This window comes from Anopheles merus, chromosome 3R, assembly GCF_017562075.2.
Source record: "Anopheles merus strain MAF chromosome 3R, AmerM5.1, whole genome shotgun sequence".
Classification (NCBI taxonomy): Eukaryota; Metazoa; Arthropoda; class Insecta; order Diptera; family Culicidae; genus Anopheles; species Anopheles merus.
Genome location: NC_054084.1, coordinates 12,249,351 through 12,265,911, shown reverse-complemented (window position 1 = coordinate 12,265,911; position 16,561 = coordinate 12,249,351). Strand labels below are relative to the sequence as shown.

The following is a 16,561-nucleotide window of genomic DNA, read 5'->3' as shown; positions in this document are numbered from 1 at the left end:
TTTATCGAATGTCATTGCACCATACAGGAAGACAGTTGAACATATATATTTAAGCATGATTTTGGCTACCTTTTTAAGTTTCACTGCGTGTGAAATTGTCGCGCTACGTCTAAACGCACGGTATCGTGTTATTCTACAGTTTGCCATCACATTGGCATTGCATACCTTTAGGCGATAAAGTGGCTCCCCCAACGAGCTTACACTGTAGAGATGTGCGCACAGAGTAATAGTTAGTGAATGATGTGAATCCTCCAGGATCGATGCATCGATTCAAATAAGAGCGAAGAGTTGATAGGATATTTTTCAAAATTTTTGGTATGAAAGCTCGTGAAAAGAGCATCGTTATTTTATTACACAAAAACGTTACCTTAAATCTCAAAAAGGCAAACAAATAATACATCATATTTTAGAATTACGGAACAAAATTATAAAATATTTTGTAAAACACGCCTTAAACCTTAGCTCCCTCTTTTTGATTCCTCAGAACATCTTGCTCAGCAACAAGCAAACGATGAGGGACAAGAAAGCCAACGCCGTGGTGCGAAGAGCCGGAGCAGCATCCGTCTGGTCCGCAACCTTCACGCCCAGGGTAGTTGGCCGTAGTCGGCAGCCTTCGAATATTTGGTCCTTTAACTGCTGTATGATAGCGGTTGTGCCTTCATCTGTAAAAAATAGAGCAAGCATAGTATAAGCGACAAACTGGTACGAAAACGCACCCGTAGTAGATTAATACTTACATTCACAATCCTTGCAGATGCGTCGCTCCGTTCCGTCGACCGTTAGCTTCAGATCCGGCTGCCCCTCGGCCCGGATCGCAACCTTAATCCCGGTTTCGTTCACCGTCAGCGCAAACAATACGCCACGGTACTCCACCGTTGGCAGATGCAGTGAGCGCGTGTCCGGCGGCAACCGTGCATTCTTAATCTCCAACCGGTCCTGATGCAACCGTACGCCCGCGTACCCATTGATGAGGGATTGCAGGAACCCACCGGCACCGGTGATGAAGTTGCCCGCCCCCGGCTCATTGTTCCCATTCTCGCTCCACACGTTGAACGGGGCGCGCAGATACTGGCGATAGCTCTTATCGAACATGGTGGCCGCCTGCTGTACCTCACCCAGCTCCAGGTGCCCGATCGTGTGGATGGCCCACGTCATTGCCGGTCCGTTTTCACGCGTCACCTGCGAGTACTGGCGCAGATTGTTTGCCTTGGTGGAGCTGTTTGGAGCGATAAGCCGGAAAGGCGTGTGTTAGGGTTTGGGATTATATCATCACGAAAATCTACTGCTCACTTACACATTCATCGGGTGCTGCAGTGGATAGATGAGCAGCACCGTATCAGCCTGCTTGATTGGTGTGCCCGGCTGGTATCCTTCGAATTGCGGATGGAAGTCACCCTCAGCGTCGTACAGTAGCGTTAATCCACGCGCAACCTGCAGCAACTCTCGTCGGACAGTCTCGTTGACCGTCTGATCCCGGCAGTAGCAAGAAGCGAACTCCCCGAAGAACAGATTGTGCGCCGCCATCACGTTCGTGAACGCATTGTTCGATACGTTCGGATGGTCCTCGTCCGGTCCCATTGCATTGTGGATGTCGTACAGGTCGGTGGCGTTGTTGTAGGATGCACGGCTCAGCCAGAAGAGCGACGAGTCCGCTGCCAGCCGGCAACCGTGCGACTTAAGCCAGTCCGTGTTGCCAGTCGCGTAGAAGTACTGCCGCGCCGCAAACACAATGTCGGCGGTAATGTGATGCTGAAAGTCTGCCACCTCCGGGCAGCAGTCTGGTGTCACCTCCGTGCCGGTAAAGGCAGACTCCCAGGGGAACTGGATGCCTTCGAAACCGTTCTTCATCGCGTTCATGCGTGCTCCACCGATGACGGTGGTACGGTAGCTCAGCACCTTTGCCGCATTGATAGGATCCATCAGCAGAATTGACGGGTACATCCAAATCTCCGTGTCCCAGAAGCTGTGTCCCTGGTACTCTTGCTCCTCTATACCACCGCGACCCAGACCGGCCGGTGCAAGCCCGTAGAACGGATACCGCCCGATGGAGGTCGCCACCTGATGGGCCGGCAGTGAGCTGAACAGATAGAACGCACTTGCTTTTATCACTCGATCGAGCTCATCGTTGCGTTCCACACTGATTCCGTAACGCTCCCACAGCCTATCCATTTCGCGCATGTGAAGCGTTTCCTCCTGCGCACCGGTCAAACCCGTCACGACTTCCAGCTGTCGCCGACCGTCCTCCTCCGTCATGGTGAATGCCGTAAAGAACAGAAACTCTCTAGCCATCGTGTCCGGTTCTATCTGTACCGTCTCGGGGATGGCCGGATAGGTCACGCACACATTGTGCCCGAACGCTTGCACGGTCGGCTCCTCGACCTGCACCGTAACGCCGCACTGAGATTTGTACAGCTGGCCCCACATGACAAACTCCGTGCTCGGCTGCCAGGTAAAGTCGGCGGCCTGCAGCCCTGGGATCTGAGACAACCGTGCCGTGATGGTGTTGGTCGAGCCGAGGCGCTGTATACGAATGCGGTTCACTAGCACTGTGTCGTAGTACCGATGGGGGTACATCTCGTGCACTAGCCGGTAGTCACTCGTCTCCTCGACCGTCACAAACTTGCCCGTTCGCATGTTGAGCTGGTAGGTGCAGGTGGACGCTACACCTCCCGGGCTGCTGGGCGAACAGGCCGTCAGCTGTATGTTGCCGTAGTTCGGTATGCGGGCACGGTGCGACTTGCCACGCAGCCCATTGTACACCCCGTTCAGGTGGACGTATTCACCGTACGCGACAAAGCCGATGTTTCCGTTGGCCAGCGTTGGCATCACGGAAGCGTCCGGCAGCGGTGGCCGAGTTTGAAAACGATAATTCCCATCATCTGTATCACTTTGGGCGCTGGCGAACGCACCGAGCACTACCACCAGCAAACTTAAGGCTACAATCGAACGAACTGTCATACTGTTATACGCGATCGGGAAGGTGCACTACCTTCACCAGTCACTAGTGCACAAATACTGAGCTGATGGGCGCACGTTACCAATCGCTTATAGCGCAATAACGGTCGAATGGGAACGAGCACGTCATATCGAAAAGGGTGATAAGATAAGAAACCCATAGGGTAAGGTATGTGATAAGATAGCTCAGGAATACCACAGGTCTGAAACGGGGGGGGGGGGGGGAGGGTGGGGTGCTGGCAAGAGGACGATTGATTCACGAACGACATTGTTTGTCATCCGAAAATATTCAATCATATCTATTCGCAATCGATAAGACACTGATTTGGGGTTAAGCTACATGTATTTTTACCCAACCAACCACCCTGAAGCCATATGTTGTACGGTTTGATGAATTTTACCGTTGAATTGGTGGTGTAATAACACCGGTTTGCTCAAAACAATCTATTTCCGAAATGGATTTACATTCAGCTTCATCGCTACACATTTTCGGCATGCATTACATTGCTTCCCTATCTTGTTATGATAAGACATGTGCTGGTAGGCAGGTAGTCTGTATAATCACAGGCAGGCTTGTTTAAGTTACAGACAAGTGTTAACTTGTTATGGTTTTCTGTTCCTATTTTTAACTCATTTTATCGGATATCAGGCAAAGCATTGTGGTGTTACACAATCTTATATGAAGCCTGTCAGCTTGTTGAGAATGACAGCTTATTGAGAAGACATCAATTCCTAAAGATCGAGCAGCTAACAGAGATCTGCTAGGCCCACAATCTACTTGTGGTGTATTCAATTCCTGATAGACAACCTAGAAATTGACGAAAATGTGTAATAAAAGCACAACTGACCAGAACAGAGACAGAAGACTTCATTGCTGGCGCAAAAGCATCATAGGAGTAGATGATATACTGCTTTTACCATCTTTTGATGACTTCTCCAGCACCTGACTAGACTGTTGAAGGTTTACTCTGATGCTAGTTTTCAGCGATATATTAGCAGTAAAATTCTTGAAGGAAGACCTCAAAAGAGGGTTAGCGTCTTCGTACACCAACTGAAACTATCAATAAACGTTTCCTGTTTTTCATTCAATTTTGTAGACTATTGTTGCTTGATGCAGATTGAGATCAATACAATGGTATTTGTAGATATCAAATCTTTTACCGACTATGCAGAATATCTACATCCTTTAATTTCTTGAATTCAGTCCAAAAAATTGCTTAGCTGTATGATAATTGGTTTAATAATCTGTTCAGCCAGCACAACCTCTATCGTCCGAAATAGGTGGTATTCTTAAGAAGCAATGGCTAGGCTATGCAGCAGATAGGGCAGAGCCTTCCATTTCAGCGTATGTTAGCACTTTTTAAAGGTGCCGTACGAGTAGTTCCTTAAAAGTGAATAAACACCGTTCGTTGTCTCTCGTTTTGAATCATGCACATATATGCAAGTTTGTGCAGGATATACATCTAGCATCGCATTTAGTAATCGTTCTTCTGGAACGGTCTTTGGCTAGTTGCAGCTGGAGCATAGCTACTATATTTTTTACTAAAATATTATGGCTTTCTGCAGATGTGTCATCCATATTGCCCATAGTAAAGAGACAATATTATATCTACAGCAGCAAAATGACTAATAGTTGAAACAAAAGTCCGAGTATAACACTTTAAAGTAAAATTGTTGTCTGGTAAAACACACGTAGACAAGTGTCGACCTCTGAATTCAAGACGTTGTAAAGTTATTAGAACTCGTAGCAGTATACAGTTAGAATGTCTCTGAATGGCACAATTTATTGGAAGCTATTTTCCTTCCATTTTCACTTCCCAATTACATCTTTTGGCAGCGCACACTCCCCGTACGGATACGCTTTGGCCCGTATTATCGCTGTTACTCCTTTGTTTACTGGATCTGCAAAACAAAATACAAAACCAAAATTACTTCCCATTCTTATCGCTACCGATTATCATTCCTTATCATTTCCGGTACTACTCTCTTGCACTTACAGACACGATTACACACCACCGCGACGGGGGCATTCCCATCGCCCAGCTCTATCGTCAGCTCGCCGTCCAGATGAGTCACGCGTACTTCCGCTCGGTCGCCCCACTGCGTTACCGTGATAAGCGCTCCAAGATACTGTATCCCAGTTACCTGGAGCTGCTCCATCCCAACGCCGGAGAGTTCCTGCGGATAGTGTGCCTTCACCTCCAACCGATCCAGATACATCCGCAGGCCTGCGTACCCGAACAGGACAGCCTGTAGAAATCCACCGGCACCGGTGAGGAAGTTCTGTGCGCCGTGCTGGGCCGCTCCCTCCAACTCCTGCCACACTCGGAACGGACCGCGCACGTACGGTTGGTAGCTGCGATTGAAGTTCTGTGCCGCCTCACGATAGTTGTCGATGTCGAGATGGTTGACGGCGTACATGCTCCAGGACATGGCCGGTCCGGTGGGGCGCGTTACCGGTTCGTAGATGAGCAGATCGTTCCAGCGCGTGTACGTTTTCAACCCCGGGTACTGCAGCGGATAGCCAATCAGCACGGCGTCGGCCTGCTTGATGACGGTGGACGCCAGGTACCCATCGTACTGGGGATGAAAGTTACCGATCTCATCGTACGGAAGCTTGATATGGCGGGCAATATCGCTCCATCCTTTATCGTCCCTGCCGTCAGCTTCACAGATGCAGCGGGCGAATCTACACGCGCGGAAAGAGGCAAGCGCATCTTGTATTCTTGTATTCTGACCTGTTAATTACCACCGGTGTACGGTGTGCGCGGGGTGATATAAAATCACTCCTCCGACGATTGTGTTTTTACGAACTATGAATCAATTAAGAGCTGACGTTTGGCACACCCGCTCAGCGTAAAGGGGGTTGGTTCATAATCAACCAAACTGGGGTGAAGCCTCGCTCGAGAAGACTGCCCGCGTTTGTGGCACATTAAAAACACATAAATTTAATTTACTGCCCGCCAGCCGCTCAAATGGGCGGAAGAAGGCGGGCTGCAATCATTTGGAGCTACGGCTTTTGTTGTTTTTTTTGCACAAACAACCTTTTTGCGAAGATTTCAGAAATATGAATTCCCTTTTTTTTTTGTTTTCAGTTATTTCTTCAGTTAGTTTGTTAGTTGAATTGATCCTTTTTGGAGGTTGTTTTGGAGCTCATCCCAAACATGAGCGCCGTTAGATCGTGCCTTTCCGAAAGCGTACCGTAATACTCTCTTCCTGATCAGAAGGCAGTTATGCGCAGAGGAAAGTCTTTGAGGTTATAATTTTAATCAGATTAGCTACCACTTGATCGAACAAGTGATCGAGAGATGTCGTATACCCGACCGGAAGAGAGATGACCTAACACAATCTCGTTAACTTTTCGTGTTTCGTTACTCTCGACAGCCACGGGCGGAACTAGATCAGCTCCAAAAGGCGCGTTGAAAAAATAAAAACTTCCTGCCCTTTTCCGACCTTTTGTGGTTGTCTTGTGTGTTCTCCCAATAACCTGACGATTTGCTGGCTCATCCATTAGCTTCCCCGACCAGAGAGCGGGAGAGCCTGAGGAGAAACAAAAACAAACATAATCAAACATATCAAGCAGATCCGCCGACTCCGTCGGGGTCTTCTTTGTACATCACCGCAGTCTTCTACGAAGGACGGACCCGCCTTTTCAATCTAATTAGTTGGACAACCCTCCCACAGAACCACTGGGAACTACTAGACCAGCCCTGTTCGAGTATGGGAACACACTCCGCTTGATCCGTTGCGCTTTCTACTTACTCGCCAAAATATAAAGCATAGCCGGCGATCACATTCGTGTACGCGTTGTTCGTTACATTTTCATGATCCTCATCCGGTCCCATTACCACTGAAACATACAATAAAAACCGAAAACATGCACACACGCATACGCTGTTACTACAACGCCGATTCTAGTTAAATGGCGCCCGCTTACCCGGTATGTCGTACTGCTCGCTGCCGGTATAGTTGAACCTAACGCGACTGCTCCAGAATTCGGCTATTTGCTGAGCCATCTCACAGCCTCCCAGCTGCCGCAACCCTTCCCGATCGTGCGTGGTGCCGAGATAGTGCCGGAGGGCGAAGCTTATATCGCCCGTGATGTGATGACCGTACTGGGCTACGGCTGGGCAGCAGGGTTGCGTTACCTCCACCCCCGTAAAGGCGCTCTCCCAAGGGAAGCTGTTTTGCGCAAATTTGAAGTAAATTTCCAGCGGATCATTTTGATGCTGATCTTTTTGTTTTGTTTTCGTGAGTATAACCTACCGAGCGCCCCTGTATCCAGCTTCCTGCGCCAGCCGCTTGGCAGTCGGCAGCATCTTCGTGCGGTACGATATCAGCAGCCGGGAGTACCACGGATCGATTAGATTCAGCACGAGAAATATCCACACCTCCGTGTCCCAGAACGAGTGACCTTCGTAGTCGTCCAGGTTGGTACCGCCGCGCCCGAGCCCGGTTGGGCTGAGGCCCCAAAATGGCCCACTCCGCACGGTGAAGCTTGCCTCGAACGGTAGATTGCTGACGAGATAGTAGAGGCCGGCCCGTACGGTACGCTGTAACGGTTCGTTTCCGGTGATTAGGATGTCCGAACGGGCCCAGAACGAACGCCACAGTGATGTATGGGACTCGAGCAGCGCATCGTCCGTGAGGGCGCGGGCTGTGAATTATGTTATTTTAGATTAGACACTAGATTAGATCGAGATCGCTCAAGATCAGAGCGGAAGAAATGGAAAAGATTGGCAGCTTCTTTTGTGCAGCGTGAAGTTTCACGCCCGTACAGGGTGGCATGTGGAAATAATCTTATCTGTGTGGTGGAGTTTTGAACGGGAAGTAAGTGAATTCTTGTTAGTTTTAAGATGGAACTGTTTCACCCGTTCCGAAAGCGAACCTGTTTCGAACTCCGTCTGCGCAATTGCCTCAGCTCCATCGACGGCCATTAGGAAGCGGTAGGTGATGTTTCGCTTGCCCGCACCCAGCACCAACCGTTCGGGGACACGGTTCCATAGCACACAGACCGCTCTGCCCCGATTCTGGTAGGTTGCGTTTTCCACCTGAAGCGTTGTGCCGCAGCTCTGATAAATGGGATCCCCATTGGCGTCGCCGGGCTGCGCGGGCGATTTGCTCCGGTACACACGGGCATCGTGTGTGCTGATGGGTTGAAACTGAATGTCCTCGCTGGTGAAAGCGGGCGCTGGCATCATGGGAAGGCTGATGTTTTCTGGAGGTGAGGAAAAAGTTGGTACCGAATACATTAAGCAGCAGAAGAGCGAGCGAGCGGAAGAAATAGTGCGGTTTTAATTGCCCGATGCGGTGTGTGTATGTGTGTGCTTTCAAGCGATGAGATTGTCATGGTGTGTGGCTTTGATTGCTGTCCTCCAGGAGGCGTTGTTGATGGAAGAAAGATCTGATCTTAATAACAGTTTGTTGAAGCTTTGATGATTTTGGTTGCTTATGAGATTTGGTCTCTTAAAGTATTGAGGACGTCGGGAATGAGTAATCAGAATAACACGACTATATAACTTAAAAATACAAAATATCACGAACAATTAGCAAAAAGAAGATATATTTATTCAAGATCATGAATTTGCTTAGAGCTGAGATAATAATCATTTCCTTTGTAAAATGGCAGAGATGCAACCTGCAGACAATATAATTATGATATTCTGAAAGTGAATAGAGGACATATTTTTGTCATATAAACACAACTTCACATAATCCTAAATTTTTAAGACCTGTATGCCCTTATATTCTGACATTATACTACCTGTACCTAACCTTATACTAGGTACAATTGTTTCCAATTTAAAGCAATGTTGCAATAAGCAACGACTTAAAAACATGCTCGTCATGCGTTCAAGCCTCGTATGCACCAAGAGTAGGACTGACTGTCCAAAGTCATATAGCTAAGCTCACTAGGGGTTTAGGTAGGCCCAGATCGACTAAGGTTATTGCACCAAATAAGAAGCAGAATGGAGCATTTATGGTACTGAGAAATGGGCGTTCTCGTGGTACAGTCGTCAACTCGTACGACTTAACAACATGCCCGTCATGGGTTCAACTTCCAAATGGACCGTGCCGCCGTACGTAGGACTAACTATCCTGCTATGGTAACAATAAGTCACTGAAACCCAAGCTCACTACACTAGTGGGTACAGGCAGGCCTTGACCGACAGCAGTTGTTGTGTCAAAGAAGAAGAAGAAATAAATGTCCAATCTAATGGCGACCAAAGAACCTCAAACTCACAAACTCAAGATGGCTATCTTTGAGCAAATATGCAACTATGAAAAATTAAAAACTAAGTGGTCAAAATAAGGATTACATTCAGAACATGTATTTATATACTCCAAAAGCTGCGTCTAGCTCCCGTAGCCTAAATAGACAACACTGAAACAATTATTAATTTTGTTTTTCATACAGAGCAACGGATCGTAGCGTAGAGACGAGAACGGTGGCCAATATTTAAAATTTATAGGGGTCTTAAAACTCTGCTCGGCACGTAAAAAATTAACGAGGACAACAAGTAAGGAGCATCGATGAGTCCAGTTAATAGTTTAAATATGAATTGCACCCGGGTCACTTTTCTCCGATTCTCCAAAGTATTAAGCTTAATTATTTGTTTCGAGGTCCAAGCAACAGTCTAGACAAGTCAGATAATGATTTTAGAAACAAAGGATCATGAAACAAACGACTAGACCTAAGTATAAAGCCTAAAGTCCTGTTTGCTTTGCTAATAATAGCATCAAAATCTAAGCTAAGATTAGAATCAAGTAGAATACCAAAATCTATTAGAATACCAAAATCTATAGTATTACTACATCAGAAGGAAGAAGTGTGACGTCCATAAGTTTATAATTGTGTTTTGAAGGGTTCTGCGGGAAAATGATATAAACACCAAAATTGGAACAAGGAGTCAGAGTGCTGCAGTTTGAAAAATTAACATTTTTAATTTTTCAATGAAGCATCTAATAAAATATACACCTGCTTAGCTACACCTAATAAGCAGCTATCCCAAACAGTTAGTGTAAGTACGGACGTAATGTGTTTGCTACATTTATTAGAATCCGTTAAGTTAATATGCCAATTTTCCCACACTTCCCATCATTCTCATTGCTGCCCTTGACGAAAACATTATAATAAACTTTTAAATTTGTCACAATACCCCCAGATCATGCCACTACATGGGAATGTCACGTTATGTTTTATTTTCCAGTACTTTGACTACCCATTCTGTTCATACATATGCACCCTCTTAAGAAACCAGGCAGGTGCATCGCAATGTTGAGCGTTACACTGTTTGGAAAAAGGGGTCACCAGTGCCACTGCAAACACCCTGAGAAACAATGTGTTGCTCCCTATGGAACATTTCCGTGGCGGTATGAAAGCGACACGAAGCTCTACACAGGATAAAATAATAAATGTGGGATCCAATTTTCTGTCTCTGTTGGTCTCCATGTCAAACTTTCGCATACATTGTGCCCGCCGTCTTGTTAAAAAAAGAGCAATTTTTTATCAAAAACATGTGTATCCTTACCGTCGTTCGTTCCAAGTCGTTCGATGGTGAACAGATTCACGATCACACGCCGATACAGGGCGTGTGGATAGAGCAGATGAGTCAATCGGAAAGATCCTCCGTCATTGGCAAAGTCAGAGCGAAACAGTCCCCTGCCAAGATCGAGCGTAAAGTTGCAGGAAAGCAACAACCGTACGTTGGCCATGTTCGGTATCCGGGCGCGATGGCTCAAACCACCTGCACCATTGTACAGGCCGGCCAGGTAGACCGCATCTTCGAACACGGTGAACCCGAGGTGACCGTTGGCGAGGGTTGGCAGCGGTGTCGCTGGGTCGTGCAGGATCTCGCTGAAAGTGAAGAAGGATGTTTTGTTTGTGTGTGTGTGTGTGTGTGTGTGTGTGTGTGTGTGTGAGCACCGTTTGTATTGACAGGCTTGATGGTTTGGGGTGTGCTTTATCTTGCGCAACCGTTAATCCTTGACGCGACTCGCAGGAAAGGGGACCAGTATCCCATGATTAAAAATGTGCATGCCCGATGAGGTGACTTAATTTCCGAATTCCCTCCCCTTCTCGAAACCTGTGTTTTTGTACGTGTGTGTGTGTGTGTGTGTATGTTTGGTTCACAGAGTAATTATAGAGCACTGTGCTGAAGAAATAGGGGCTGGTAAAGCCGAGCTCTAATGTCTCTTGGCTCGGAAGTATGCCGACAGCGGTCGTGTTGTGGAGATGTGGGAAAATGTTTCATTTGCTCGCAGCAGAACAAGGGGAGGGTCCTGTTATTCTCCTGTTACTCACCCTCCGTCTGATGATAAGAGCAACGGAGGGCGAAAGACTAAAGTTATGCTAATGAAATAATCATTAACCCATTCGCCGCAATGCTAGTGCAGCAATGAGAATGGGGGGAAAAATAGGAAAAGCTAAAACCCATTCTTACCCGGAGGCACTCAGCTCGAACTGGCGTTTGTCAACGGTCGTTATTGATTCGCTCGTGACCGATGATGGACGGACGGTGGATTGTTCACCCACGTCGCCTGCCGTGGCTAGGCAAACCCCTGGGATGACGATGCTCACTAGCAGCCTGCACACGATCGACATGGCGCGGCGTGTGTCTCACTGACTAGTGGAGGGGTTAATGTTCACTGGCAACTTCACTCAGCACGATCGTTCACTTCACTCAGGCCAAGAATTAAGCACGCTCAATCATTGCGCAATGGCAAACACTGGACCGAACCTGGCCCAAACTAGATCAGCCGGCGTGTAATGATCCTGGGAATTGGTTGATCGGCTACCGTCCACAACCCAGCGGGGCCAGCGGAGTGGGAATGGAGGTTTGTTTACTGGTTTCACGTTTCGTTCCAAACAGCGCAACACTGTGGCGCTTCCTTCCGTGTTGAGTGTTTCAGCAAATTCCCAGCAGCTCGTGTGCCCGGTCGTACTTCCAAGTCGTGACAAAAGGTCCAGGGCGTTGGTTGTTTTTTTTCTCTCTCTCTCTTTCTCTTTTCTTCACCAATGACGGATCACCAACGAAGAACCCGTGGCGGTGGCGATCGCAAGAATGATGATGTCGAAACTTCAGCATTGAGCGCAATCGTTCCCAAGGTTCCCAAGGGTGGCGGTTTGTTTTGCAAACAGAGCATTAAGCAACCGGAGCTTGATAAGCGGACTGGAGCCAATTCTGGAGCAGCTCCAGGAAGTGCAACCGACAATGATGGCCATCGTTCGAACAGCTTGTTTTGGTGTGTTCCCGTCCACCAGTAGCAATTTCGTACAAACTTCTGGAGGCGATAGCGTTCATGGCAGTGGTCATGGTTTGTAGCAATCCGTAAACATGATTTAATTGCTCCCTTCGACATTTTGTAATTGATAAGAGTATGCATTCATTTCTGACATTCATTTTGATGCTGCAAGAAACACTGTAAAACACACACGCGCACTAGCACTGATAATGCCCGACAGCTGACTGATATTGCGCGTGCCACCTTCATACTGGCCCGTTCCGATTTCGTTATCGCGTAAAGTGCTGCTAATCGATTGCGATTACGATTATCTTCGCGCCCGCTTGTGCCCCTTCAGCGGGATGCCACATTGCGACAGCTTGTGCTGCCCTCTCGTTGCCTTGATGTGTAATGATACCCGCTCTGTCTCCGATACATTACCTGTCATAAAAAAAAACAAAAAAAAACAGGGACGCGGTCGGATTTCCAGCTTCCCCGGATCGGCTTGCAACGAGTCCCACGGCTCCTACAGGTAGCGGACCGGTTTTCCAGCATCCAACGTCATCGCCGCGGACATGTTTTGACAGGGGGGAAGACTTTTGCGTTGAACCGTTGAAGCGCACGCAACAGGTGTGTGTACCGCCTAGTAGCCGCTGATGGATAAGTAGCCGCGACTGGTAAAGTGACTTCGTTTGCAAAGCGAAAATTATTCAATTATCAGTGATTGATTTTAGGATGCTTACCGGGCCCACTTTAGCCCATCGATCGAAGCAATAACTCATACCCGACGTCATCGTCGTTGTCGTAGGGGCGACTCTTCACGCATTTAGGGTACTTCAGAATTTCTGGAAGGGAACGAATCACGCATCAAGCGGGGGGGCAAAAAAAGGGAAACACGTACCTTCAAAACGGGGTGCAAAGATGAAACACACAGAGAGGAAATGGAATGTGCTTCTGAGTGTGTGTGTGTGTGTGTGTTTGCGCCCCCTGCAGAACGCATTAACCATTCGCACCACGCATGGAAGGCATGCGCAAAAAAGCCTTGAAAATCACAATAATTTATATTAATTATTTCACGCTAAACATACGCAAGCATGCGTTCGGAGGTAGCAGAAACGGAAGGCTTCCTGGCCTCTCTCTCTCTCTCTCTCCCAATCCTGCATTATTCCCTTTGATGTTGTCCATTAATCTTTTGCCTTTGCCTGCAGCAACCATCCACGCGATAAGACATCTACTGGCCGTTGATGGTCCACTTCTGAGCCGATGATAGCTGTTGCTGCTGCTGCTGCTGGTGCTACTGTTGAATGATGCTGACAGGACATTAACGCGTGGAAAGGGTTTCGGCCCAGAAGGGGTAAAATAAATCAATAAGAGTGTCGGACTGTCCGTTTGTTTGTGCACTGCTGCGGCTTGGGGAAGATTGATAAAAATCAACTAATCACAAAGCGGGCGCCAATCAATGACGTTCGACTGGCCACTGACAATCAATCTTTCTGCGATGGTGCGGGAAATTGGAGCCGTGATCTTACAGGGTTTTCGAGGATTATATAGACATGTTCAGCGAGTTGTAGATTCGTTCAGACATATAATAGACTCTTTCAGCGAGATATAGAATTGTTCGGAAGTAGGCGTTGACATGTTCAGCGATTCTGTAGAGCTGTCATTTGTTTTGTTTACACACTGTGCCGCAGGGTTCAATTTTTCATTCTTAAAAGTCATAAAAGTAGCTAATAATCATTCCTCAAGCTGGTTAATACATAAATTAATTGAAAAAAGCATATTTTTTGGAAAACCGTTTGTTTACCTTCTGATGAGAATGATGCAAGCTGCAGTCCAAGGGGTACGAAAGTGACAGCTCTACAGTATAACCGAACATGTCTACACCTACACCCGAACAATTCTATATCTCGCTGAAAGAGTCTATTATGTGCCTGAAAGAATCTGCAACTCGCTGAACATATCTATATAATCCTCGAAAACCCTGTATCGGGAAGCTTTCTTTTTGGTGTGGTGCATTTTTGGCCTGCAATATTAAGTTGTCTGGGAGAGCTGTCACACGCTTGACAATTTCTTATGAATTACACACGTTTTTAGTGTTAGAAAAATCATCATATAAGCCATTTATGTTTCGAATGGATTTTAAAGCAAGTAGCTCAGCTCTACCATAGCAAATTGCAAACAAACACCACGGCGTACATATTCCCTTTTGCCACTATCAGCAAAACAAACCAAAGTGCTTCCCATTTGCGACAGCGGGTTTGCGCAACCGGGGACACACCGGACTGGGACCCTCCAGGCTAGTCCGGGTCGCCGTTCGTGCTGGAGCGCTGCAGCAAAAAGAAGAAAAAACGGCCACGGGAGGCACTGGTTGGAGAAAAAACCTTGAACCGACAATGGTGCGACGGATATGTATTTTTTGGTGCCGCGTCGCTGCTTCCGTTCCGGTTGGTGGATTTCACCCTTCGGCTTTTCAGAAATCCCGTTCGCTCCCCCTTTCGCCATGCACTCCATTCCCATCCGTTGAGACTGTTCCCTTCACCGCTGGGTCGCGCCGTGTGTTTGTTCAACTCACCGGGCCAGCAAAGCCACCGAAAGTGAGGTGCAGAAGTGGGGTTGGAAAATAATAAAAAAAAACTCATGAGTAAAGTTTTGCAACAGGTTAAGGCGTGGTACTAATATGTGTACGCACGCACACACTTGCTGTGTTGTTTTTGTAGAGTGGCGATAGGAGTAGAATCAGGTTCATATCATCAGCTACTTAGGATAGGGATTTGTTATTGAATTGGCCAAAATGGCTAAAACGTGTCACTAATTAAACAAGCAATTTTCTCGTCTGTATCATTCAAAAACTACTTTCAATTAATTGTTGTGCCATAAGTGTGTACTGAAACGATCGTTGGGGCTTTTTGCGATCGTAATAATTTACAAATGTCTAAACTCGATTCATAAACTCGATTCATGTTTACATGAAGTCGAAAAATAAAAAATAAAAGACTGCTGAAATTATGTCTAAACTCGATTCGTCATCGCAAGGCTTAAACGAATTCTAATTTGTTGTCTGTTGAAAAATGTGTCTTTGTTCAGTATAATATTTTATACCATTAAAATAAAAACCATTGTGTATGATTTGGATATGGGTTATGGAAGCAATTAAACATTAAGCAATGGTAACCAACATTAGCATATGTCATATAAAGAAGATCACAAGAATAGATCAAATTCCATTAATAAACAGGACTAGAATCATGAACAAGACATAGAGACCTACAGAATTGCAAACTGATAGTAGGATAAAAATAAGGACTTGTCTTTAATCTATAGCAGTAATTGAAATAGTTTAACATTTTCAATCGCGATCCAAAATATCTTAAATATTGGACTATAGAATGAAACAGAAATAGAACCAAATATGGAATTTAACGAATAGTAAGACAAATGCTGAGACCAACACGATACAATCAGACAAGAACAACAACAACAGAGCAGGGAACGTGGACTTCAAATTGGAAAAAAGAACGTTCGTTTGGTAATGAACAATGAGATAGAATGCTAACTGGATTATTTTATAAATTGTCAAAAAATTCCTTGGAATCCCAACTAGAGTAAGTTCACTTAAATTTACTATAGGATTTTTAACGATTGATTGATTGTTTTTTCATTGGCAATTATTGTTCTTTGCCCCATATATTAGAGGGATTTATGAACATAAATCTTCAAAAAAGGGTTTCCACGTTTTCCTTTCCAGAAACAAATACAAAAATCATTACAAAAGCAACGCCTTGCACCACCCAACATTCAGTTTGCCGCCCATTGGAACCTTTCCTTCGCTTTGTGCGATTCACCCCCTTTTCCCCATTGCCCATGTCGCCCTCGCTTGGAGTGGGGAGTGGGAATCGCGAAGCCCTCACACGACATAAAACGCCATCGCCGGCCGTCATCATGTAATGATCGATGGCCAGAATGATGCGGTCCCAAGAATGGGCTTCGTATTTTTATGAATGAAATTTCATTTTCGTTTCCACCCCCCTCTCCCCCTTTTGTCACGGGAAAATAAAAGCAAAATGAACCTCACTCAATGCCACACCGATCGGCCATTCATCGATCCAGCCGGACCGTGGGCCTCGGATCAAATTCTTCCCAGCTGAAGGGTTAACGCTAAAGTGGGAAAGCGACAAGGCGGATGAGAATTTGTGAGAGTCTTTTTTTGTGTTCTTGTTTGCGCACGGTAAATTGTGTTTCCCTCTCAAGGTGTCGTGGTCACACGGCGAATACGCAGCTTGTGTTTACAAGAATCTTACAAGAACGATCACAGAAATCGATCAGCCGGAGTGTTTGTTGATGGCCGAAGCGGCAGATCAGACAGATAGAGAGAGAGAAATAG

General features: G+C 46.5%; 2 protein-coding genes across 2 annotated transcripts; both read right to left on the bottom strand.

Annotated features, from left to right (window-relative positions):
* Positions 1-328: 328 nt before the first annotated feature.
* On the bottom strand, positions 329-3,036 carry LOC121597088 (protein-glucosylgalactosylhydroxylysine glucosidase-like). Its single transcript, XM_041922600.1, has 3 exons — positions 1,295-3,036; positions 738-1,216; positions 329-662 (listed from the first exon to the last, which is right to left on the bottom strand). Exons 1-3 carry the CDS (start codon positions 2,956-2,958, stop codon positions 481-483), a joined length of 2,325 nt encoding a protein of 774 aa, XP_041778534.1. The 5' UTR covers positions 2,959-3,036; the 3' UTR covers positions 329-480.
* A 1,214-nt stretch (positions 3,037-4,250) lies between these two features.
* Positions 4,251-12,557, bottom strand: LOC121597441 (protein-glucosylgalactosylhydroxylysine glucosidase-like). Its single transcript, XM_041923195.1, has 8 exons — positions 11,400-12,557; positions 10,488-10,813; positions 7,844-8,173; positions 7,222-7,612; positions 6,893-7,137; positions 6,718-6,805; positions 4,953-5,644; positions 4,251-4,857 (listed from the first exon to the last, which is right to left on the bottom strand). The coding sequence occupies exons 1-8, from the start codon at positions 11,558-11,560 to the stop codon at positions 4,766-4,768; spliced, it is 2,325 nt and encodes a 774-aa protein (XP_041779129.1). The 5' UTR covers positions 11,561-12,557; the 3' UTR covers positions 4,251-4,765.
* Between the last annotated feature and the right edge of the window lie 4,004 nt (positions 12,558-16,561).